Source organism: Pempheris klunzingeri, chromosome 16 (genome assembly GCF_042242105.1).
Source record: "Pempheris klunzingeri isolate RE-2024b chromosome 16, fPemKlu1.hap1, whole genome shotgun sequence".
NCBI classification, from domain to species: domain Eukaryota; kingdom Metazoa; phylum Chordata; class Actinopteri; order Acropomatiformes; family Pempheridae; genus Pempheris; species Pempheris klunzingeri.
In genome coordinates, this window is record NC_092027.1 from 3,215,947 (window position 1) to 3,241,145 (window position 25,199).

The 25,199-nt window shown below is 42.2% G+C and overlaps 2 gene segments (V, D, J or C); both read left to right on the forward strand.

Annotated features, from left to right (window-relative positions):
* The first annotated feature begins 7,400 nt into the window (after positions 1-7,400).
* On the forward strand, positions 7,401-8,234 carry LOC139215789 (Ig kappa-b4 chain C region-like). The segment is given in 2 exon segments: positions 7,401-7,416; positions 7,909-8,234. Coding segments are annotated over 2 exon segments (342 nt in total).
* Positions 8,235-19,606: 11,372 nt separating this feature from the next.
* Positions 19,607-21,374, forward strand: LOC139215358 (Ig kappa-b4 chain C region-like). The segment is given in 2 exon segments: positions 19,607-19,649; positions 20,883-21,374. A coding segment is annotated over 1 exon segment (255 nt).
* The last annotated feature ends 3,825 nt before the right edge of the window (positions 21,375-25,199 follow it).

Consider the following 25,199-nt stretch of genomic DNA (forward strand, 5'->3'; position numbering starts at 1 on the left):
TGAGATTTTAATGCCAGTAATATTTAAATGAAAGAGTTAATGATTGAACACAAGGCTTAATGACAGAGAGGATGATGGTCTCTGTATGTAGAAGAGAAAGGAGAACTATTGATCAGCTGTGCCCATGTTTGTTAATAAAAGAATAAAGGCTGAAATGTTGCTGCCTTAATAATTACAATCCATCCATTAAATCTACAGTGAGTGGGTTTATCTCAGGGTCAGATCAGTAGTATTTTATTAAGTAGACGTCACCTCTGAAAGCTGAGTCAGTGCAGCCTAACAGTGTCTCTGTTTAGCTGTGGTGTCCTACAGCAGGAAGGTGCTGATGTGAAAAGATGAAAGGAGGCCATTTTACAGCAGTCGTACAGGAGTCTGTGCCACATGGTGTCCTGTCTTTGATTCAAAAGCACAGCTGTGATTTGGTCTAAAAAAGTGCCAGATATGAGGCTTTGGTTGCTTACAAAGAAAAAGAAGATGTAAGTGCTTCATTAAGAAAAGTCTTGTGGAAATAGAGGTGTTTGTGTTTAAAAACTATTAGAGCATCATTTTATTGCTCTACAATGAAGGCCAAGTCAGTTTTGTGTGAGTGACTCAGTGAAGTGTATCAGTCTCTGCAGCAGCTTCCAGCTGCAGCAGTCAGTTCAGTTTCTGTTCAGTCTGACTGAGGGAGGTTTTTGTACGACGCTTTTTCACTGTGCGAACAAATACTGACTGTTCACATAGAATTCCCCCATACAGTAATAAACTGCTGCATCTTCAGTCTGGACTCCACTGATGGTCAGAGTGAAGTCAGAGTTTGATCCACTGCCTGTAAAACGATCTGGAATTCCTGATGCTCGAGTGCTAGCGTAGTAAATGAGCAGTTTAGGAGTTTCTCCATCTCTCTGTTGGTACCAGGATAAGGCGTGATTGCTGCTCCAAGTATAAACATCCCGACTGGTCTTACAGCTGATGGTGACGGAGCCTCCCACAGCAGAGCTCACTGCTCCAGGCTGAGTCACTGTGGCCTGACCTCTGGACTCTGAGGGCACAGAGACAGAAACATAAAGCAGCGTCACGGTTTAGTCGGCTTCATTTCAGAGGGACGGATGTTGATGGAGGAGAGGAGCCTGATGCTCTGGACTTTACCTGTGAAGCAGCAGCAGAGGAGAGTCCAGATGAGGACGGAGGTCAGAGTCATGTTTGTGATGAGGAGGATTTCTGTGGCTTCTGTTGTTGTGAAGGACGGCTGTCAGTCATCCAGTGTTCAACTCTCAGGACTATAAACTCTCCCAGAGCAGTGGAGCATGGTGCTGCTGATGCAAAGTGGCCCTCTATGGAAATGCTCCCACTGACCCCAACAGGGACATGGATTACTCTGATGATGCTGTTTATCAATGGATCAATCAGTTTATCAGAGTATTGATTAGTTTTCAGTATAAATTCTAAATTTAACTTTATTCTTCGGAACAAATTTATTTTCTAAATGTGTCTTATCTTATTCTGTTACTAGAGAAAAACACATCAGATTGAAGTCTGTGATTCTTTGAGGAAATATTGAAATCAGAGATGAGTTTTTGTGACTTTGTTTATGTTTCAGTAGAAATACAATTTTCTGCTGTTAACTATAAATTAATATAATTATAGTGATTCTTGAATGAGTCACATTATGTCCTCGAACCGACTGAACTCTTCACTTAAACATTTTGCTGAACTGAAAATCAAACTTTAACAGTTTTCAGATAAACTTGTCTCAGAGGTTTCACCTGATGTTTCTCAAAGATTTGAATCTTTCACACACTGTGTGTCACAAATGAACATCTTAAAACATTACCGTCACATTTAACCACCGAGCTGTGTGAGCGGGTTTGATTTGATGACTTTTTACATGTAATCCAACAAGGTTCACTTTAAACGAGTAAAACAAACAGATCTTGTTGGTCTTTTCTGTAGTTTAGAAGAAACCATTAAGGTATTGTGAAACAAAGAACACCTGACATTTTATCAGACCAGGTTATTTCATCATCTTTTCATGTCCAAACTCAGACGTAGCTTGGTGACTAAACAGTTTAACTTTTTAACTTTAGTACTGAAACCTCACGGTCCAGCAGTGATGCCTGCCTGTTGCCATGGTTACTGAGCTCAGAGGAGGAAGTGAAACACCGAGCAGCGCTTTCATCCAAACTGTCCGGGTCTCTAAATTTCCTCCACGTGTCTCTCTGCAGCGGGTGGAGTCGCCCCCACCCTGAGCGTGCTGCCCCCCTCCAGTGAGGAGCTGCAGCAGGGGAAGGACAGACCAGGGTCCCCAGTCCTGAGCTCACCCACTGGGACTCTGCTGCTGGTTTCACTCTGCTGCTGCTCTCAGGCTGCACTTTCTCTCCCTCTCTCGCTCTTTAATGACATGTTTCATTGAAGTTTTTAAAGTGTTGTTGCTTGATATCATTTTGATAATTTCACAACAATAAAGACCATTTCATCAAATCAGGGGTTTTCATCTGTGTTATTGTGAAAGTAACACATGGAGGTGTCTTAATAGTTCCATTAAATCCCAAAAGAATGAACTCAAGTGAGTTTACAGTTTTGGAAAAGTCTGGAGAAAAGAAAGAACGAGTTCATTCTGTGTTTAATACACTTGATGGTACGAGAACATGCAGCCCAGACATGATAGAAGTAAATTCCTTAAAGCTTTTGTGACTACAGACACCGCTTCTAATCAATTATTACAAATCAGTTTTTTTTTGTGAACAAAGCTGATTGTTAAAATGTCTGAAGGAAAATCAGACCTCTCATGTTGAAACGGTTTTATAAATGTCCAGAAAAGTGTGATGAATCAGATGAAAGTAGAAAGTCTGAGGAGAATTGATTGTATTTGTTCGATGAAGTAGAAGATAATCAACTAATCAATAATCAATATAAAATAGAACAAAAGCAAAACAAACTATTGTTAATGTTGCTGCCTGTATTAACTCATCTACATTTCAACTCAGCTACAACAGATGTAGTTTGATCAGACTTTAAATATATTATTTAACAGCCTGTTCCAGTAAAATGACCATTTTAACGTACTTTACTTTAAATAGTGTTTCCTGGCAGTATTCTGTCATAAAGGACGTCACTGTCTGTCAAACCTCTTTAGTGTCTGTGTTTCTCTGCAGCTTCTCTGTGAGATCAGTTCCTCTTTAGCTGAGGGAGGTTTTTGTACGGCGTTGTATCACTGTGTGAGCGGGCGGCTGTTACGCTGCTGACAGTAATAAACTCCTGCATCTTCAGTCTGGACTCTGCTGATGGTCAGAGTGAAGTCGGTCTGATGGGCTGTTGCACTAAAACGGTCAGAAACTCCTGACTGACGTTCTGTAGTGTCATAAATCAGGAGTTTAGGAGCTTCACCAGCTTTCTGAAGGTACCAGTTCATGTCGTCACCTATATTTGTACTGGATTTACATCTGATAGAGACAGTCTGTCCTGGAACAGCAGACTGAGATTCAGGAGACTGAGTCACAATAATTTCTGCTGATGAATCTGGAAAACATGAAAAAGAGGAGAAGGGTTATTGAGACAAATCCAGCCTGGAGGAAGATGATCAACATCCAAACAGAAGAGAATCAAATGTTTAACATGGAGAACAGATGGAAGAAGGTCAATGCTGCTTGTTTCAGTGATTCTCCATCATAGCAGAGCATCATTGTGGTGAACCTGGCTGCACCCTGAAGCAAAGTTTCCAGAAGAGAGTCTCACCCTGAACAAGGAGCCCCAGGGTGGCCAGCAGTAGAGTCAGTGACATCATCATCGTGCTGCCGGCGTGTCAGCGTCTCTGAAAGGTCTGAACAGCCACCGATCAACACTGGTCTCTTAACGGCCGGGAGCAGAGAGGCAGGACACACATGCAAACACACAGAGTCAGTGAACTGTAGCCGTCCTCAACATATCATGGAGTTTCCCCTCAGAGCTCAGAGCAGATTAGCATATTTACATGTAGAGGAGAATGAAAAGTGTGGTGCTAAACCGATCCAGTGGTTCATGGACAGGTTTGTTCTCTCTGTCCAGTCTGTTAACACGGTCTTTTTCCACAATGACTAGTTAGATTCATATCAATAATGATTTGACAGCTTTAGGTGTTTTCATACGGAGGTTTGACCAAGTAAAGTGGTGATGAGTCATGAGGGGATGCTGAGGCCGAGGATCTCACACAGCGTGCTGGACAGAGTCCAACCAGAAGTTTTGGACATTTGGGCAGAACCAGAAAACACTGAAGTCCTCATCAGTCACAGCTGGACACATTCTTTGCCTCCAGTCCATGTGCTAACAGCTGTGAGCAGTAATGTGAGTTTCCTGAAGGTCTTCATGCTGCACTTCTCCTCCATGTTGACTGAAAAGTTCAGATTCTACAGTCGTCACCTTTTCTCCACAAGGTCCATTCAGTAGCTGCTCTGGAGCTTTGGGCCAAAGCGCATGATTTTCCTCAGCAGATGGAGTCCCATGATGGTTCAGATGAGCGGGAATGTGATCAACTAAATGACAACTAGGTGATCCATCTGCCGGGGAAGATCATGTGATGTGACTGAAAGCTCCACAACAGCAAGTAGATGGATGTTGTGCAGATATCGTTTTGTTGTTTCAAAGGTGGAAAATGAACTTTCAGTCTCAGTGTATTTGTTGGGTTTTTGTGTTGAATGTAAAATAAAATGTGTTGTTGTAAATTCTTTGGTGCATCACTGACGTCTTTTTTCTTTTTATGATTCCACTTGATATCTGTCTTTTCTTTGCTTACTATGGGTTCATACATCTAAAGTAACATCTTGTGACTGGAGAGGTGGACAGGTGTTTCTCTGGGCCAGCATTGATGGTGAAGCTGATGCTGATCAGTGTCTTCATGTTTTCCTTGAACAGGTTACAGTTGAGATCGCTGTGGCCCAGGATGAGGCTGGGATCAAAGGTCATGACCTAGACTGTCCCAGGTTGACACCTTTTGATTGATTGGCAGATCAGATAAGAACATGGGACAATAATGTGATGTGAATGGATGGTGATAAACTGTGATGGAGGAACTAATTTAATTTGCACAAAGATTTTCTGTCATTGATCTTGTTTTGATTCACGTTTACTGGTGTTAAAGCAGCAGTGGTGAAATGTTCACTCTGCTTGATGAAAGTGTGTGTGTGTGTGTGTGTGTGTGTGTGTGTGTGTGTGTGTGTGTGTGTGAGTGACTCAGTGAAGTGTATCAGTCTCTGCAGCAGCTTCCAGCTGCAGCAGTCAGTTCAGTTTCTGTTCAGTCTGACTGAGGGAGGTTTTTGTACGACGCTTTTTCACTGTGCGAACGACCACTGACTGTTCACATAGAATACCCCCATACAGTAATAAACTGCTGCATCTTCAGTCTGGACTCCACTGATGGTCAGAGTGAAGTCAGAGTTTGATCCACTGCCTGTGAAACGACCTGGAATCCCTGATTCTCGAGTGCTAGTAGTGTAAATGAGCAGTTTAGGAGTTTCTCCATCTCTCTGTTGGTACCAGGAGAAATAGCTCCCATAAATATTCCGACTGGTCTTACAGCTGATGGTGACGGAGCCTCCCACAGCAGAGCTCACTGCTCCAGGCTGAGTCGCTGTGTACTGACCTCTGGACTCTGAGGGCACAGAGACAGAAACATAAAGCAGCGTCACGGTTTAGTCGGCTTCATTTCAGAGGGACGGATGTTGGTAGAGGAGAGGAGTCTGATGCTCTGGACTTTACCTGTGAAGCAGCAGCAGAGGAGAGTCCAGATGAGGACGGAGGTCAGAGTCATGTTTGTGATGAGGAGGATTTCTGTGGCTTCTGTTGTTGTGAAGGACGGCTGTCAGTCATCCAGTGTTCAACTCTCAGGACTATAAACTCTCCCAGAGCAGTGGAGCATGGTGCTGCTGATGCAAAGTGGCTCTCTATGGAAATGCTCCCACTGACCCCAACAGGGACTTCAGGATCAGTCAATTCATCAGTCTATTGATTAGAAGTTATTGAACACCAGTTTTGTAGGATGTTGGCTCTGTGCTTGTGGAGGATTTTTAAAGACGTTTTTGTTTAAATTGATTTTGAGAGAAAATTTATCTAAGTTCCCTTTAAAATATGTGTGTATGAAATAAAAATATACAGTCTATAAACCGGTGGCTCTGTGTTTTTTAATCTGACAATATTCTACAATGACAAACTATTTTTGGGGAGCTTGTTTGTGTCAGAGTCAGAGAGCCGTGTCTCTTCTACACTGAGAGGTTTTTGTACGGCGGCTCAATGACTTTGTATCACTGTGGTGGACTTTTGGTGGAGGAACCAGACTGGATGTTGGAAGTAAGTCAAATGTATTTTTTATTTTGGCTGTTTTATTATCATTATGAATTATATTCAACACTGTAGGAAAAAACTGGTGTTCAGTTGCTCAATGAATAATTTTCTGTCAGAGACAAAGTTCACTTCAGAAACAGAAATCAATCAAAAAGTCATTGTAACAAAAAGAATATTGAGACAGTTGATGAATCATTGTTTTGATTGATTGTGTTGTTTCATGCTTTAATGGTAGAACTGCATGCTGAGGGCTTGTAGGTTTAGTTCAGTCTGTCAGAGTCAGAGAGCCGTGTCTCTTTACACTGAGAGGTTTTTGTACGGCGGCTCAATGACTTTGTATCACTGTGGTACACGTTCGGTGGAGGAACCAGACTGGATATTGGAAGTAAGTCAAATGCTTGGGATTCGTTTCATTTCAGGAGTTATTGTTCTTTTCATTCCCTTCATAATCACCATGAATAGTTGGTTTTCCATAATGATGATTATTTTTGTTGAAATATTTTGTGCTTGGAGACAAAGTTAATGTCGACAGAGAGATTTATAAAAACTTGTTCCAGTGAATTTAAAACATTAAGCCTGGAGGTAAATCATTATCTCCAACCTTCATGGTCAAGCCGCATGTTTTGCGTGTTTGTAGGTTTAGTTCAGACAAAGTCAGAGAGCCGTGTCTCTTTACACTGAGAGGTTTTTGTACAGCGGCTCAATGACTTTGTATCACTGTGGTGGACGTTCGGTGGAGGAACCAGACTGGATGTTGGAAGTAAGTTTCTGCACAAATACTAAACTAAATTTCCTAAAGTCGTATTCTAAATTCAGTTTTTGTAGGTTTGAGGCAGATAAAAATATCTTGTTTTAATTCTAAGACTTTTAGTATCCATGTTGTGATCTGTCCTGCTTTATCATGGAGGCTGACTCGGAGCAGCTTTACTGAACATTTCTTCAAACATTCCTGTCAAACTGAAATTCAAACAGTGTAGAAAGTGTTGAAGCCATAAAATGTTCATATTAGTGTGAAAATGTTTTGGTCAGTTTTAGTTTATTTTCCACATCATTACTTACTGTTGCTGCAATGTGCTGAAATTCACTTTCTTCCAGTAAAATTGAACAACATGAAGATAAAGACGGGTATCTGATAATGTGCAAAATCTCTGATCCCTTCTTGTGTCATATATTGTTTCAAATGGTGAAAATCTGTTCAGTTTGGTGATGATGACTGAAATCCACATGAAGAACGTTTGGCTGTAGTCCGGTCATTTTCTGTATCTTTCATGTTTCCACTAAATACTTTAAAGTCATTTATAATCAAGGTTTGAGGTGATTTTAATGGCAAAGGTTTAAAATGAGGTCCAACTTTGACATTTTATCTGCAGTGTAGTTTGAGGTGTTTCAGGTCTTTTCTGGATGATGATTCTCTCTGTGCTGATGTGCATGAGAGGCTTCATGAAGGGAAGTGAAACAATGTGTGAGTGAGTGAGTGACTGGTGGAGCAGAAAAACCACCTGACAGAAACTCCTTAAAGGACAAAATCAGCTCTCTCACAGTGAAGGTGTCCAAGTGTCTGGTGGTTGATTGACAGCTGTGTGGTCCCCTTCCTCTAATCTGATTGGTGTCTCCTAGGTGATGTCCGTCCCACCCTGACGGTGCTGCCCCCCTCCGGTGAGGAGCTGGAGAAGGGGAAGGCTACGCTGATGTGTCTGGCCAACAAGGGCTTCCCCTCAGGCTGGAGTCTGGCCTGGAAGGTGGACGGCAGCAGCAGCTTCAGCTGGGAGGAGAGCAGGAGCCCCGGGGTGCTGGAGAAGGACGGCCGCTACAGCTGGAGCAGCACCCTGAGGCTCCCTGCTGACCAGTGGAAGAAGGTGGGCTCTGTGACCTGTGAGGCCACCCAGGGCTCCCAGTCTAAAGTCTCAGAGACACTGATGAGGAACCAGTGTCCCCAGTCCTGAGCTGACCCACTGGGACTCTGCTCTGGTTTTACTCTGCTACTGCTCTCAGTCTGACCTCTGATACACTGTCTTTTTTCTCTCTGTAAATGCTTCAGTATAATTCTCACTTGCTTTATTGTTGACTGATACAGTTGATCATTCAAAACAATAAAAGTCTCATAAAACATTGGTTTCAATTCATGACAGTGATGGATCTTTTTCTTTGCCGTATGTTTCATATGAGGAACATTTGTTAGAATAAAGCACGAGGCCACAGCTTTTCTCATCACTTCTTGATACTTCGTAGTAGTTGCAGGTTTGTTTGTCATGACTGAAAATTGGTAACAATCCTCATAATGATTAAAGTATTTCAATGGAAAACCAACAAATGACTTCATATCACTGAAATCTGCTCCTGATGATGCATTTGTTGTTGGGACTTCATTTGTATGTGATAGTGATAGAAAGTTGGTGATAAATAAAAAGCAGAGTATCATCAGCATAAAGTGAGATTTTAATGTCAGTAATATTTAAATGAAAGAGTTAATGATTGAACACAAGGCTTAATGACAGAGAGGATGATGGTCTCTGTATGTAGAAGAGAAATGAGAACTATTGATCAGCTGTGCCCATGTTTGTTAATTAAATAATAAAAGCTGAAGTGTTGCTGCCTTAATAATTACAATCCATCCATTAAATCTACAGTGAGTGGCTTTATCCATGGTTTATCTAAAAAAAAGTGCCAGATATGAGGCTATGAGTTGCTTACAAAGAAAAAGAAGGTGTAAGCGCTTCATTAAGAAAAGTCTTGTGGAAATAGAGGTGTTTGTGTTTAAAAACTATCAGAGCATCATTTTATTGCTCTACAATGAAGGCCAAGTCAGTTTTGTGTGAGTGACTCAGTGAAGTGTATCAGTCTCTGCAGCAGCTTCCAGCTGCAGCAGTCAGTTCAGTTTCTGTTCAGTCTGACTGAGGGAGGTTTTTGTACGACGCTTTTTCACTGTGTGAACGAATACTGACTGTTCACATAGAATTCCCCCAGACAGTAATAAACTGCTGCATCTTCAGTCTGGACTCCACTGATGGTCAGAGTGAAGTCAGAGTTTGATCCACTGCCTGTAAAACGACCTGGAGTTCCTGATGCTCGAGTGCTAGCACGGTAAATGAGCAGTTTAGGAGTTTCTCCATCTCTCTGTTGGTACCAGGCTAAGGCGTGATAGCTGCTCCAAGTATAAACATTCCGACTGGTCTTACAGCTGATGGTGACGGAGCCTCCCACAGCAGAGCTCACTGCTCCAGGCTGAGTCACTGTGTACTGACCTCTGGACTCTGAGGGCACAGAGACAGAAACATAAAGCAGCGTCACGGTTTAGTCGGCTTCATTTCAGAGGGACGGATGTTGATGGAGGAGAGGAGTCTGATGCTCTGGACTTTACCTGTGAAGCAGCAGCAGAGGAGAGTCCAGATGAGGACGGAGGTCAGAGTCATGTTTGTGATGAGGAGGATTTCTGTGGCTTCTGTTGTTGTGAAGGACGGCTGTCAGTCATCCAGTGTTCAACTCTCAGGACTATAAACTCTCCCAGAGCAGTGGAGCATGGTGCTGCTGATGCAAAGTGGCTCTCTATGGAAATGCTCCCACTGACCCCGACAGGGACATGGATTACTCTGATGATGCTGTTTATCAATGGATCAATCGGTTTATCAGAGTATTGATTAGTTTTAAATGTAAATCCTAAAAGAATTTAACTTTATTCTTCAAGACAAATTTATTTTCTAAATGTGTCTCATCTTATTCTGTTACTAGAGAAAAACACATCAGATTAAAGTCTGTGATTCTTTGAGGAAATATTGAAATCAGAGACGAGTTTTTGTGACTTTGTTTATGTTTCAGTAGAAATACATTTTTCTGCTGTTAACTATAAATTAATATAATTATAGTGATTCTTGAATGAGTCACATTATGTCCTCGAACCGACTGAACTCTTCACTTAAACATTTTGCTGGACTGAAAATCAAACTTTAACAGTTTTCAGATAAACTTGTCTCAGAGGTTTCACCTGATGTTTCTCAAAGATTTGAATCTTTCACACACTGTGTGTCACAAATGAACATCTTAAAACAGTACCGTCACATTTAACCACCGAGCTGTGTGAGCGGGTTTGATTTGATGACTTTTTACATGTAATCCAACAAGGTTCACTTTAAACGAGTAAAACACACAGATCTTGTTGGTCTTTTCTGTAGTTTAGAAGAAACCATTAAGGTATTGTGAAACAAAGAACACCTGACATTTTATCAGACCAGGTTATTTCATCATCTTTTCATGTCCAAACTCAGACGTAGCTTGGTGACTAAACAGTTTAACTTTTTAACTTTAGCACTGAGACCTCACGGTCCAGCAGTGATGCCTGTCTGTTGCCATGGTTACTGAGCTCAGAGGAGGAAGTGAAACACCGAGCAGCGCTTTCATCCAAACTGTCCGGGTCTCTAAATTTCCTCCACGTGTCTCTCTGCAGCGGGTGGAGTCGCCCCCACCCTGAGCGTGCTGCCCCCCTCCAGTGAGGAGCTGCAGCAGGGGAAGGACAGACCAGGGTCCCCAGTCCTGAGCTCACCCACTGGGACTCTGCTGCTGGTTTCACTCTGCTGCTGCTCTCAGGCTGCACTTTCTCTCCCTCTCTCGCTCTTTAATGACATGTTTCATTGAAGTTTTTAAAGTGTTGTTGCTTGATATCATTTTGATAATTTCACAACAATAAAGGCCATTTCATCAAATCAGGGGTTTTCATCTGTGTTATTGTGAAAGTAACACATGGAGGTGTCTTAATAGTTCCATTAAATCCCAAAAGAATGAACTCAAGTGAGTTTACAGTTTTGGAAAAGTCTGGAGAAAAGAAAGAACGAGTTCATTCTGTGTTTAATACACTTGATGGTACGAGAACATGCAGCCCAGACATGATAGAAGTAAATTCCTTAAAGCTTTTGTGACTACAGACACCACTTCTAATCAATTATTACAAATCAGTTTTTTTTTGTGAACAAAGCTGATTGTTAAAATGTCTGAAGGAAAATCAGACCTCTCATGTTGAAACGGTTTTATAAATGTCCAGAAAAGTGTGATGAATCAGATGAAAGTAGAAAGTCTGAGGAGAATTGATTGTATTTGTTCGATGAAGTAGAAGATAATCAACTAATCAATAATCAATATAAAATAGAACAAAAGCAAAACAAACTCTTGTTAATGTTGCTGCCTGTATTAACTCATCTACATTTCAACTCAGCTACAACAGATGTAGTTTGATCAGACTTTAAATATATTATTTAACAGCCTGTTCCAGTAAAATGACCATTTTAACGTACTTTACTTTAAATAGTGTTTCCTGGCAGTATTCTGTCATAAAGGACGTCACTGTCTGTCAAACCTCTTTAGTGTCTGTGTTTCTCTGCAGCTTCTCTGTGAGATCAGTTCCTCTTTAGCTGAGGGAGGTTTTTGTACGGCGTTGTATCACTGTGTGAGCGGGAAGCTGTTATGCTGCTGACAGTAATAAACTCCTTCATCTTCAGTCTGGACTCTGCTGATGGTCAGAGTGAAGTCGGTCTGATGGGCTGTTGCACTAAAACGGTCAGAAACTCCTGACTGACGATTTGTAGTGTCTACATTCAGGAGTTTAGGAGCTTCACCAGCTTTCTGAAGGTACCAGTTCATGTCGTCACCTATATTTGTACTGGATTTACATCTGATAGAGACAGTCTGTCCTAGAACAGCAGACTGAGATTCAGGAGACTGAGTCACAATAATTTCTGCTGATGAATCTGGAAAACATGAAAAAGAGGAGAAGGGTTATTGAGACAAATCCAGCCTGGAGGAAGATGATCAACATCCAAACAGAAGAGAATCAAATGTTTAACATGGAGAACAGATGGAAGAAGGTCAATGCTGCTTGTTTCAGTGATTCTCCATCATAGCAGAGCATCATTGTGGTGAACCTGGCTGCACCCTGAAGCAAAGTTTCCAGAAGAGAGTCTCACCCTGAACAAGGAGCCCCAGGGTGGCCAGCAGTAGAGTCAGTGACATCATCATCGTGCTGCCGGCGTGTCAGCGTCTCTGAAAGGTCTGAACAGCCACCGATCAACACTGGTCTCTTAACGGCCGGGAGCAGAGAGGCAGGACACACATGCAAACACACAGAGTCAGTGAACTGTAGCCGTCCTCAACATATCATGGAGTTTCCCCTCAGAGCTCAGAGCAGATTAGCATATTTACATGTAGAGGAGAATGAAAAGTGTGGTGCTAAACTGATCCAGTGGTTCATGGACAGGTTTGTTCTCTCTGTCCAGTCTGTTAACATGGTCTTTTCTCACAATGACTAGTTAGATTCATATCAATAATGATTTGACAGCTTTAGGTGTTTTCATACGGAGGTTTGACCAAGTAAAGTGGTGATGAGTCATGAGGGGATGCTGAGGCCGAGGATCTCACACAGCGTGCTGGACAGAGTCCAACCAGAAGTTTTGGACATTTGGGCAGAACCAGAAAACACTGAAGTCCTCATCAGTCACAGCTGGACACATTCTTTGCCTCCAGTCCATGTGCTAACAGCTGTGAGCAGTAATGTGAGTTTCCTGAAGGTCTTCATGCTGCACTTCTCCTCCATGTTGACTGAAAAGTTCAGATTCTACAGTCGTCACCTTTTCTCCACAAGGTCCATTCAGTAGCTGCTCTGGAGCTTTGGGCCAAAGCGCATGATTTTCCTCAGCAGATGGAGTCCCATGATGGTTCAGATGAGCGGGAATGTGATCAACTAAATGACAACTAGGTGATCCATCTGCCGGGGAAGATCATGTGATGTGACTGAAAGCTCCACAACAGCTAGTAGATGGATGTTGTGCAGATATCGTTTTGTTGTTTCAAAGGTGGAAAATGAACTTTCAGTCTCAGTGTATTTGTTGGGTTTTTGTGTTGAATGTAAAATAAAATGTGTTGTTGTAAATTCTTTGGTGCATCACTGACGTCTTTTTTCTTTTTATGATTCCACTTGATATCTGTCGTTTCTTTGCTTACTATGGGTTCATACATCTAAAGTAACATCTTGTGACTGGAGAGGTGGACAGGTGTTTCTCTGGGCCAGCATTGATGGTGAAGCTGATGCTGATCAGTGTCTTCATGTTTTCCTTGAACAGGTTACAGTTGAGATCGCTGTGGCCCAGGATGAGGCTGGGATCAAAGGTCATGACCTAGACTGTCCCAGGTTGACACCTTTTGATTGATTGGCAGATCAGATAAGAACATGGGATAATAATGTGATGTGAATGGATGGTGATAAACTGTGATGGAGGAACTAATTTAATTTGCACAAAGATTTTCTGTCATTGATCTTGTTTTGATTCACGTTTACTGGTGTTAAAGCAGCAGTGGTGAAATGTTCACTCTGCTTGATGAAAGTGTGTGTGTGTGTGTGTGTGTGTGTGTGTGTGAGTGACTCAGTGAAGTGTATCAGTCTCTGCAGAAGCTTCCAGCTGCAGCAGTCAGTTCAGTTTCTGTTCAGTCTGACTGAGGGAGGTTTTTGTACGACGCTTTTTCACTGTGTGAACGAACGCTGACTGTTCACATAGAAATACCCCAGACAGTAATAAACTGCTGCATCTTCAGTCTGGACTCCACTGATGGTCAGAGTGAAGTCAGAGTATGATCCACTGCCTGTAAAACGACCTGGAGTTCCTGATGCTCGAGTGCTAGTAGTGTAAATGAGCAGTTTAGGAGTTTCTCCATCTCTCTGTTGGTACCAGGAGAAATAGCTCCCATAAACTTTCTGACTGGTCTTACAGCTGATGGTGACGGAGCCTCCCACAGCAGAGCTCACTGCTCCAGGCTGAGTCGCTGTGTACTGACCTCTGGACTCTGAGGGCACAGAGACAGAAACATAAAGCAGCGTCACAGTTTAGTCGGCTTCATTTCAGAGGGACGGATGTTGATGGAGGAGAGGAGTCTGATGCTCTGGACTTTACCTGTGAAGCAGCAGCAGAGGAGAGTCCAGATGAGGACGGAGGTCAGAGTCATGTTTGTGATGAGGAGGATTTCTGTGGCTTCTGTTGTTGTGAAGGACGGCTGTCAGTCATCCAGTGTTCAACTCTCAGGACTATAAACTCTCCCAGAGCAGTGGAGCATGGTGCTGCTGATGCAAAGTGGCTCTCTATGGAAATGCTCCCACTGACCCCGACAGGGACATGGTTTACTCTGATGATGCTGTTTATCAATGGATCAATCAGTTTATCAGAGTATTGATTAGTTTTCAGTATAAATTCTAAATTTAGCTTTATTCTTCGGAACAAATTTATTTTCTAAATGTGTCTTATCTTATTTTGTTATTAGAGAAAAACACATCAGATTAAAGTCTGTGATTCTTTGAGGAAATATTGAAATCAGAGACGAGTTTTTGTGACTTTGTTTATGTTTCAGTAGAAATACATTTTTCTGCTGTTAACTATAAATTAATATAATTATAGTGATTCTTGAATGAGTCACATTATGTCCTCAAACCGACTGAACTCTTCACTGAAGAGTTCACTTCACTGTGTGAGCGGGTTTGATTTGATGATTTTTAACATGTAATCCAACAAGGTTCACTTTAAACGAGTAAAACAAACAGATCTTGTTGGTCTTTTCTGTAGTTTAGAAGAAACCATTAAGGTATTGTGAAACAAAGAACACCTGACATTTTATCAGACCAGGTTATTTCATCATCTTTTCATGTCCAAACTCAGACGTAGCTTGGTGACTAAACAGTTTAACTTTTTAACTTTAGTACTGAGACCTCACGGTCCAGCAGTGATGCCTGCCTGTTGCCATGGTTACTGAGCTCAGAGGAGGAAGTGAAACACCGAGCAGCGCTTTCATCCAAACTGTCCGGGTCTCTAAATTTCCTCCACGTGTCTCTCTGCAGCGGGTGGAGTCGCCCCCACCCTGAGCGTGCTGCCCCCCTCCAGTGAGGAGCTGCAGCAGGGGAAGGACAGACCAGGGTCCCCAGTCCTGAGCTCACCCACTGGGACTCTGCTGCTGGTTTCACTCTGCTGCTGCTCTCAGGCTGCACTTTCTCTCCCTCTCTCGCTCTTTAATGACATGTTTCATTGAAGTTTTTAAAGTGTTGTTGCTTGATATCATTTTGATAATTTCACAACCATAAAGACCATTTCATCAAATCAGGGGTTTTCATCTGTGTTATTGTGAAAGTAACACATGGAGGTGTCTTAATAGTTCCATTAAATCCCAAAAGAATGAACTCAAGTGAGTTTACAGTTTTGGAAAAGTCTGGAGAAAAGAAAGAACGAGTTCATTCTGTGTTTAATACACTTGATGGTACGAGAACATGCAGCCCAGACATGATAGAAGTAAATTCCTTAAAGCTTTTGTGACTACAGACACCGCTTCTGATCAATTATTACAAATCAGTTTTTTGTGAACAAAGCTGACTGTTAAAATGTCTGAAGGAAAATCAGACCTCTCATGTTGAAACGGTTTTATAAATGTCCAGAAAAGTGTGATGAATCAGATGAAAGTAGAAAGTCTGAGGGGAATTGATTGTATTTGTTCAATGAAGTAGAAGATAATCAACTAATCAATAATCAATATAAAATAGAACAAAAGCAAAACAAACTCTTGTTAATGTTGCTGCCTGTATTAACTCATCTACATTTCAACTCAGCTACAACAGATGTAGTTTGATCAGACTTTAAATATATTATTTAACAGCCTGTTCCAGTAAAATGACCATTTTAACGTACTTTACTTTAAATAGTGTTTCCTGGCAGTATTCTGTCATAAAGGACGTCACTGTCTGTCAAACTTCTTTAGTGTCTGTGTTTCTCTGCAGCTTCTCTGTGAGATCAGTTCCTCTTTAGCTGAGGGAGGTTTTTGTACGGCGTTGTATCACTGTGTGAGCGGGAAGCTGTTACGCTGCTGACAGTAATAAACTCCTTCATCTTCAGTCTGGACTCTGCTGATGGTCAGAGTGAAGTCGGTCTGATGGGCTGTTGCACTAAAACGGTCAGAAACTCCTGACTGACGTCCTGTAGTGTCTGCAATCAGGAGTTTAGGAGCTTCACCAGCTTTCTGAAGGTACCAGTTCATGTCGTCACCTATATTTGTACTGGATTTACATCTGATAGAGACAGTCTGTCCTGGAACAACAGACTGAGATTCAGGAGACTGAGTCACGATAATTTCTGCTGATGAATCTGGAAAACATGAAAAAGAGGAGAAGGGTTATTGAGACAAATCCAGCCTGGAGGAAGATGATCAACATCCAAACAGAAGAGAATCAAATGTTTAACATGGAGAACAGATGGAAGAAGGTCAATGCTGCTTGTTTCAGTCATTCTCCATCTTAGCAGAGCATCATTGTGGTGAACCTGGCTGCACCCTGAAGCAAAGTTTCCAGAAGAGAGTCTCACCCTGAACAAGGAGCCCCAGGGTGGCCAGCAGTAGAGTCAGTGACATCATCATCGTGCTGCCGGCGTGTCAGCGTCTCTGAAAGGTCTGAACAGCCACCGATCAACACTGGTCTCTTAACGGCCGGGAGCAGAGAGGCAGGACACACATGCAAACACACAGAGTCAGTGAACTGTAGCCGTCCTCAACATATCATGGAGTTTCCCCTCAGAGCTCAGAGCAGATTAGCATATTTACATGTAGAGGAGAATGAAAAGTGTGGTGCTAAACTGATCCAGTGGTTCATGGACAGGTTTGTTCTCTCTGTCCAGTCTGCTAACATGGTCTTTTCTCACAATGACTAGTTAGATTCATGTCAATAATGATTTGACAGCTTTAGGTGTTTTCATACGGAGGTTTGACCAAGTAAAGTGGTGATGAGTCATGAGGGGATGCTGAGGCCGAGGATCTCACACAGCGTGCTGGACAGAGTCCAACCAGAAGTTTTGGACATTTGGGCAGAACCAGAAAACACTGAAGTCCTCATCAGTCACAGCTGGACACATTCTTTGCCTCCAGTCCATGTGCTAACAGCTGTGAGCAGTAATGTGAGTTTCCTGAAGGTCTTCATGCTGCACTTCTCCTCCATGTTGACTGAAAAGTTCAGATTCTACAGTCGTCACCTTTTCTCCACAAGGTCCATTCAGTAGCTGCTCTGGAGCTTTGGGCCAAAGCGCATGATTTTCCTCAGCAGATGGAGTCCCATGATGGTTCAGATGAGCGGGAATGTGATCAACTAAATGACAACTAGGTGATCCATCTGCCGGGGAAGATCATGTGATGTGACTGAAAGCTCCACAACAGCTAGTAGATGGATGTTGTGCAGATATCGTTTTGTTGTTTCAAAGGTGGAAAATGAACTTTCAGTCTCAGTGTATTTGTTGGGTTTTTGTGTTGAATGTAAAATAAAATGTGTTGTTGTAAATTCTTTGGTGCATCACTGACGTCTTTTTTCTTTTTATGATTCCACTTGATATCTGTCGTTTCTTTGCTTACTATGGGTTCATACATCTAAAGTAACATCTTGTGACTGGAGAGGTGGACAGGTGTTTCTCTGGGCCAGCATTGATGGTGAAGCTGATGCTGATCAGTGTCTTCATGTTTTCCTTGAACAGGTTACAGTTGAGATCGCTGTGGCCCAGGATGAGGCTGGGATCAAAGGTCATGACCTAGACTGTCCCAGGTTGACACCTTTTGATTGATTGGCAGATCAGATAAGAACATGGGATAATAATGTGATGTGAATGGATGGTGATAAACTGTGATGGAGGAACTAATTTATTTGCACAAAGATTTTCTGTCATTGATCTTGTTTTGATTCACGTTTACTGGTGTTAAAGCAGCAGTGGTGAAATGTTCACTCTGCTTGATGAAAGTGTGTGTGTGTGTGTGTGTGTGTGTGTGTGTGTGTGTGTGTGTGTGTGTGTGTGTGTGTGTGTGTGTGTGTGTGAGTGACTCAGTGAAGTGTATCAGTCTCTGCAGCAGCTTCCAGCTGCAGCAGTCAGTTCAGTTTCTGTTCAGTCTGACTGAGGGAGGTTTTTGTACGACGCTTTTTCACTGTGTGAACGAATGCTGACTGTTCACATAGAAATACCCCAGACAGTAATAAACTGCTGCATCTTCAGTCTGGACTCCACTGATGGTCAGAGTGAAGTCAGAGTTTGATCCACTGCCTGTAAAACGATCTGGAGTTCCTGATGCTCGTCTGTTAGCAGCATAAATGAGCAATTTAGGAGTTTCTCCATCTCTCTGTTGGTACCAGGCTAAGGCGTGATTGCTGCTCCAAGTATGAACATCCCGACTGGTCTTACAGCTGATGGTGACGGAGCCTCCCACAGCAGAGCTCACTGCTCCAGGCTGAGTCGCTGTGTACTGACCTCTGGACTCTGAGGGCACAGAGACAGAAACATAAAGCAGCGTCACGGTTTAGTCGGCTTCATTTCAGAGGGACGGATGTTGGTAGAGGAGAGGAGTCTGATGCTCTGGACTTTACCTGTGAAGCAGCAGCAGAGGAGAGTCCAGATGAGGACGGAGGTCAGAGTCATGTTTGTGATGAGGAGGATTTCTGTGGCTTCTGTTGTTGTGAAGGACGGCTGTCAGTCATCCAGTGTTCAACTCTCAGGACTATAAACTCTCCCAGAGCAGTGGAGCATGGTGCTGCTGATGCAAAGTGGCTCTCTATGGAAATGCTCCCATTGACCCCAACAGGGACTTCAGGATCAGTCAATTCATCATTCATCTATTGATTAGAAGTTATTGAACACCAGTTTTGTAGGATGTTGGCTCTGTGCTTGTGGAGGATTTTTAAAGACATTTTTGTTTATAGAAAATTTATCGAAGTTCCCTTTAAAATATGTGTGTATGAAATAAAAATATACAGTCTATAAACCGGTGGCTCTGTGTTTTTTAATCTGACAATATTCTACAATGACAAACTATTTTTGGGGAGGTTGTTTGTGTCAGAGTCAGAGAGCCGTGTCTCTTCTACACTGAGAGGTTTTTGTACGGCGGCTCAATGACTTTGTATCACTGTGGTGGACTTTTGGTGGAGGAACCAGACTGGATGTTGGAAGTAAGTCAAATGCATTTTTTATTTTGGCTGTTTTATTATCATTATGAATTATATTCAACACTGTAGGAAAAAACTGGTGTTCAGTTGCTCAATGAATAATTTTCTGTCAGAGACAAAGTTCACTTCAGAAACAGAAATCAATCAAAAAGTCATTGTAACAAAAAGAATATTGAGTCAGTTGATGAATCATTGTTTTGATTGATTGTGTTGTTTCATGCTTTAATGGTAGAACTGCATGCTGAGGGCTTGTAGGTTTAGTTCAGTCTGTCAGAGTCAGAGAGCCGTGTCTCTTTACACTGAGAGGTTTTTGTACGGCGGCTCAATGACTTTGTATCACTGTGGTACACGTTCGGTGGAGGAACCAGACTGGATGTTACTCAAAGTAAGTCAAATGCTTGGGATTCGTTTTATTTCAGGAGTTATTGTTCTTTTCATTCCCTTCATAATCACCATGAATAGTTGGTTTTCCATAATGATGATTATTTTTGTTGAAATATTTTATGCTTGGAGACAAAGTTAATGTCGACAGAGAGATTTATAAAAACTTGTTCCAGTGAATTTAAAACATTAAGCCTGGAGGTAAATCATTATCTCCAACCTTCATGGTCAAGCCGCATGTTTTGCGTGTTTGTAGGTTTAGTTCAGACAAAGTCAGAGAGCCGTGTCTCTTTACACTGAGAGGTTTTTGTACGGCGGTTCAATGACTTTGTATCACTGTGGTGGACGTTCGGTGGAGGAACCAGACTGGAATTTGGAAGTAAGTTTCTGCACAAATACTAAACTAAATTTCCTAAAGTCATATTCTAAATTCAGTTTTTGTAGGTTTGAGGCAGATAAAAATATCTTGTTTTAATTTTAAGACTTTTAGTATCCATGTTGTGATCTGTCCTGCTTTATCATGGAGGCTGACTCGGAGCAGCTTTACTGAACATTTCTTCAAACATTCCTGTCAAACTGAAATTCAAACAGTGTAGAAAGTGTTGAAGCCATAAAATGTTCATATTAGTGTGAAAATGTTTTGCTCAGTTTTAGTTTATTTTCCACATCATTACTTACTGTTGCTGCAATGTGCTGAAATTCACTTTCTTCCAGTAAAATTGAACAGCATGAAGATAAAGACGGGTATCTGATAATGTGCAAAATCTCTGATCCCTTCGTTGTGTCATATATTGTTTCAAATGGTGAAAATGTGTTCAGTTTGGTGATGATGACTGAAATCCACATGAAGAACGTTTGACTGTAGTCCGGTCATTTTCTGTATCTTTCATGTTTCCACTAAATACTTTAAAGTCATTTATAATCAAGGTTTTAAATGATTTTGATGGCAAAGGTTTAAAATGAGGTCCAACGTTGACATTTAATCTGCAGTGTAGTTTGAGGTGTTTCAGGTCTTTTCTGGATGATGATTGTCTCTGTGCTGATGTGCATGAGAGGCTTCATGAAGGGAAGTGAAACAATGTGTGAGTGAGTGAGTGACTGGTGGAGCAGAAAAACCACCTGACAGAAACTCCTTAAAGGACAAAATCAGCTCTCTCACAGTGAAGGTGTCCAAGTGTCTGGTGGTTGATTGACAGCTGTGTGGTCCCCGTCCTCTAATCTGATTGGTGTCTCCTAGGTGATGTCCGTCCCACCCTGACGGTGCTGCCCCCCTCCGGTGAGGAGCTGGAGAAGGGGAAGGCCACGCTCATGTGTCTGGCCAACAAGGGCTTCCCCTCAGGCTGGAGTCTGGCCTGGAAGGTGGACGGCAGCAGCAGCTTCAGCTGGGAGGAGAGCAGGAGCCCCGGGGTGCTGGAGAAGGACGGCCGCTACAGCTGGAGCAGCACCCTGAGGCTCCCTGCTGACCAGTGGAAGAAGGTGGGCTCTGTGACCTGTGAGGCCACCCAGGGCTCCCAGTCTCCAGTCTCAGAGACACTGATGAGGAACCAGTGTCCCCAGTCCTGAGCTGACCCACTGGGACTCTGCTCTGGTTTTACTCTGCTACTGCTCTCAGTCTGACCTCTGATACACTGTCTTTTTTCTCTCTGTAAATGCTTCAGTATAATTCTCACTTGCTTTATTGTTGACTGATACAGTTGATCATTCAAAACAATAAAAGTCTCATAAAACATTGGCTTCCATTCATGACAGTGATGGATCTTTTTCTTTGCCGTATGTTTCATATTAGGAACATTTGTTAGAATAAAGTATGAGGCCACAATTTTTCTAGTCACTTCTTGATACTTCGTAGTTGTTGCAGGTTTGTTTGTTACGACTGAAAATTGGTAACAATCCTCATAATGATTAAAATATTTCAATGGAAAACCAACAAATGACTTCATATCACTGAAATCTGCTCCTGATGATGCATTTGTTGTTGGGACTTCATTTGCATGTGATAGTGATAGAAAGTTGGTGATAAATAAAAAGCAGAGTATCATCAGCATAAAGTGAGATTTTAATGCCAGTGATATTTAAATGAAAGATTTAATGATTGAACACAAGGCTTAATGACAGAGAGGATGATGGTCTCTGTATGTAGAAGAGAAAAGAGAACTATTGATCAGCTGTGCCCATGTTTGTTAACAAAAGAATAAAAGCTGAAGTGTTGCTGCCTTAATAATTACAATCCATCCATTAAATCTACAGTGATTGGGTTTATCTCAGGGTCAGATCAGTAGTATTTTATTATGTAGACGTCACCTCTGAAAGCTGAGTCAGTGCAGCCTAACAGTGTCTCTGTTTAGCTGTGGTGTCCTACAGCAGGAAGGTGCTGATGTGAAAAGATGAAAGGAGGCCATTTTACAGCAGTCGTACAGGAGTCTGTGCCACATGGTGTCCTGTCTTTGATTCAAAAGCACGGCTGTGATTTGGTCTAAAAAAGTGCCAGATATGAGGCTTTAGTTGCTTATAAAGAAAAAGAAGATGTAAGCGCTTCATTAAGAAAAGTCTTGTGGAAATAGAGGTGTTTGTGTTTAAAAACTATTAGAGCATCATTTTATTGCTCTACAATGAAGGCCAAGTCAGTTTTGTGTGAGTGACTCAGTGAAGTGTATCAGTCTCTGCAGCAGCTTCCAGCTGCAGCAGTCAGTTCAGTTTCTGTTCAGTCTGACTGAGGGAGGTTTTTGTACGACGCTTTTTCACTGTGTGAACGAATCCTGACTGTTCACATAGAAATACCCCATACAGTAATAAACTGCTGCATCTTCAGTCTGGACTCCACTGATGGTCAGAGTGAAGTCAGAGTTTGATCCACTGCCTGTAAAACGATCTGGAATTCCTGATGCCCGAGTGCTAGCACTGTGAATGAGCAGTTTGGGAGTTTCTCCATCTCTCTGTTGGTACCAGGATAAATAGTTCCCATTAACATTCCGACTGGTCTTACAGCTGATGGTGACGGAGCCTCCCACAGCAGATCTCACTGCTCCAGGCTGAGTCGCTGTGTACTGACCTCTGGACTCTGAGGGCACAGAGACAGAAACATAAAGCAGCGTCACGGTTTAGTCGGCTTCATTTCAGAGGGACGGATGTTGGTAGAGGAGAGGAGTCTGATGCTCTGGACTTTACCTGTGAAGCAGCAGCAGAGGAGAGTCCAGATGAGGACGGAGGTCAGAGTCATGTTTGTGATGAGGAGGATTTCTGTGGCTTCTGTTGTTGTGAAGGACGGCTGTCAGTCATCCAGTGTTCAACTCTCAGGACTATAAACTCTCCCAGAGCAGTGGAGCATGGTGCTGCTGATGCAAAGTGGCTCTCTATGGAAATGCTCCCACTGACCCCAACAGGGACATGGATTACTCTGATGATGCTGTTTATCAATGGATCAATCAGTTTATCAGAGTATTGATTAGTTTTCAGTATAAATTCTAAATTTAACTTTATTCTTCAAGACAACTTTATTTTCTAAATGTGTCTTATCTTATTCTGTTACTAGAGAAAAACACATCAGATTAAAGTCTGTGATTCTTTGAGGAAATATTGAAATCAGAGACGAGTTTTTGTGACTTTGTTTATGTTTCAGTAGAAATAAATTTTTCTGCTGTTAACTATAAATTAATATAATTATAGTGATTCTTGAATGAGTCACATTATGTCCTCAAACCGACTGAACTCTTCACTTAAACATTTTGCTGAACTGAAAATCAAACTTTAACAGTTTTCAGATAAACTTGTCTCAGAGGTTTCACCTGATGTTTCTCAAAGATTTGAATCTTTCACACACTGTGTGTCACAAATGAACATCTTAAAACATTACCGTCACATTTAACCACCGAGCTGTGTGAGCGGGTTTGATTTGATGACTTTTTACATGTAATCCAACAAGGTTCACTTTAAACGAGTAAAACAAACAGATCTTGTTGGTCTTTTCTGTAGTTTAGAAGAAACCTTTGAGGTATTGTGAAACAAAGAACACCTGACATTTTATCAGACCAGGTTATTTCATCATCTTTTCATGTCCAAACTCAGACGTAGCTTGGTGACTAAACAGTTTAACTTTTTAACTTTAGTACTGAGACCTCATGGTCCAGCAGTGATGCCTGCCTGTTGCCATGGTTACTGGGCTCAAAGAGGGAAGTGAAACACCAAGCAGTGGTTTCATCCAAACTGTCCGGGTCTCTAAATTTCCTCCACGTGTCTCTCTGCAGTGGGTGCAGTCATTTCTTTGCTTACTATGGGTTCATACATCTAAAGTAACATCTTGTGACTGGAGAGGTGGACAGGTGTTTCTCTGGGCCAGCATTGATGGTGAAGCTGATGCTGATCAGTGTCTTCATGTTTTCCTTGAACAGGTTACAGTTGAGATCGCTGTGGCCCAGGATGAGGCTGGGATCAAAGGTCATGACCTAGACTGTCCCAGGTTGACACCTTTTGATTGATTGGCAGATCAGATAAGAACATGGGATAATAATGTGATGTGAATGGATGGTGATAAACTGTGATGGAGGAACTAATTTAATTTGTGTGTGTGATTGACTCAGTGAAGTGTATCAGTCTCTGCAGCAGCTTCCAGCTGCAGCAGTCAGTTCAGTTTCTGTTCAGTCTGACTGAGGGAGGTTTTTGTACGACGCTTTTTCACTGTGTGAACGAATCCTGACTGTTCACATAGAAGAACCCCATACAGTAATAAACTACTGCATCTTCAGTCTGGACTCCACTGATGGTCAGAGTGAAGTCAGAGTTTGATCCACTGCCTGTAAAACGACCTGGAATCCCTGATGCTCGAGTGCTAGCAGTGTGAATGAGCAGTTTAGGAGTTTCTCCATCTCTCTGTTGGTACCAGGATAAATAGCTCCCACCAAGAACATCCCGACTGGTCTTACAGCTGATGGTGACGGAGCCTCCCACAGCAGAGCTCACTGCTCCAGGCTGAGTCACTGTGTACTGACCTCTGGACTCTGAGGGCACAGAGACAGAAACATAAAGCAGCGTCACGGTTTAGTCGGCTTCATTTCAGAGGGACGGATGTTGATGGAGGAGAGGAGTCTGATGCTCTGGACTTTACCTGTGAAGCAGCAGCAGAGGAGAGTCCAGATGAGGACGGAGGTCAGAGTCATGTTTGTGATGAGGAGGATTTCTGTGGCTTCTGTTGTTGTGAAGGACGGCTGTCAGTCATCCAGTGTTCAACTCTCAGGACTATAAACTCTCCCAGAGCAGTGGAGCATGGTGCTGCTGATGCAAAGTGGCTCTCTATGGAAATGCTCCCATTGACCCCAACAGGGACTTCAGGATCAGTCAATTCATCATTCTATTGATTAGAAGTTATTGAACACCAGTTTTGTAGGATGTTGGCTCTGTGCTTGTGGAGGATTTTTAAAGACGTTTTTGTTTAAATTAATTTTGAGGGAAAATTTATCTAAGTTCCCTTTAAAATATGTGTGTATGAAATAAAAATATACAATCTATAAACCGGTGGCTCTGTGTTTTTTAAATTGACAATATTCTACAATGACAAACTATT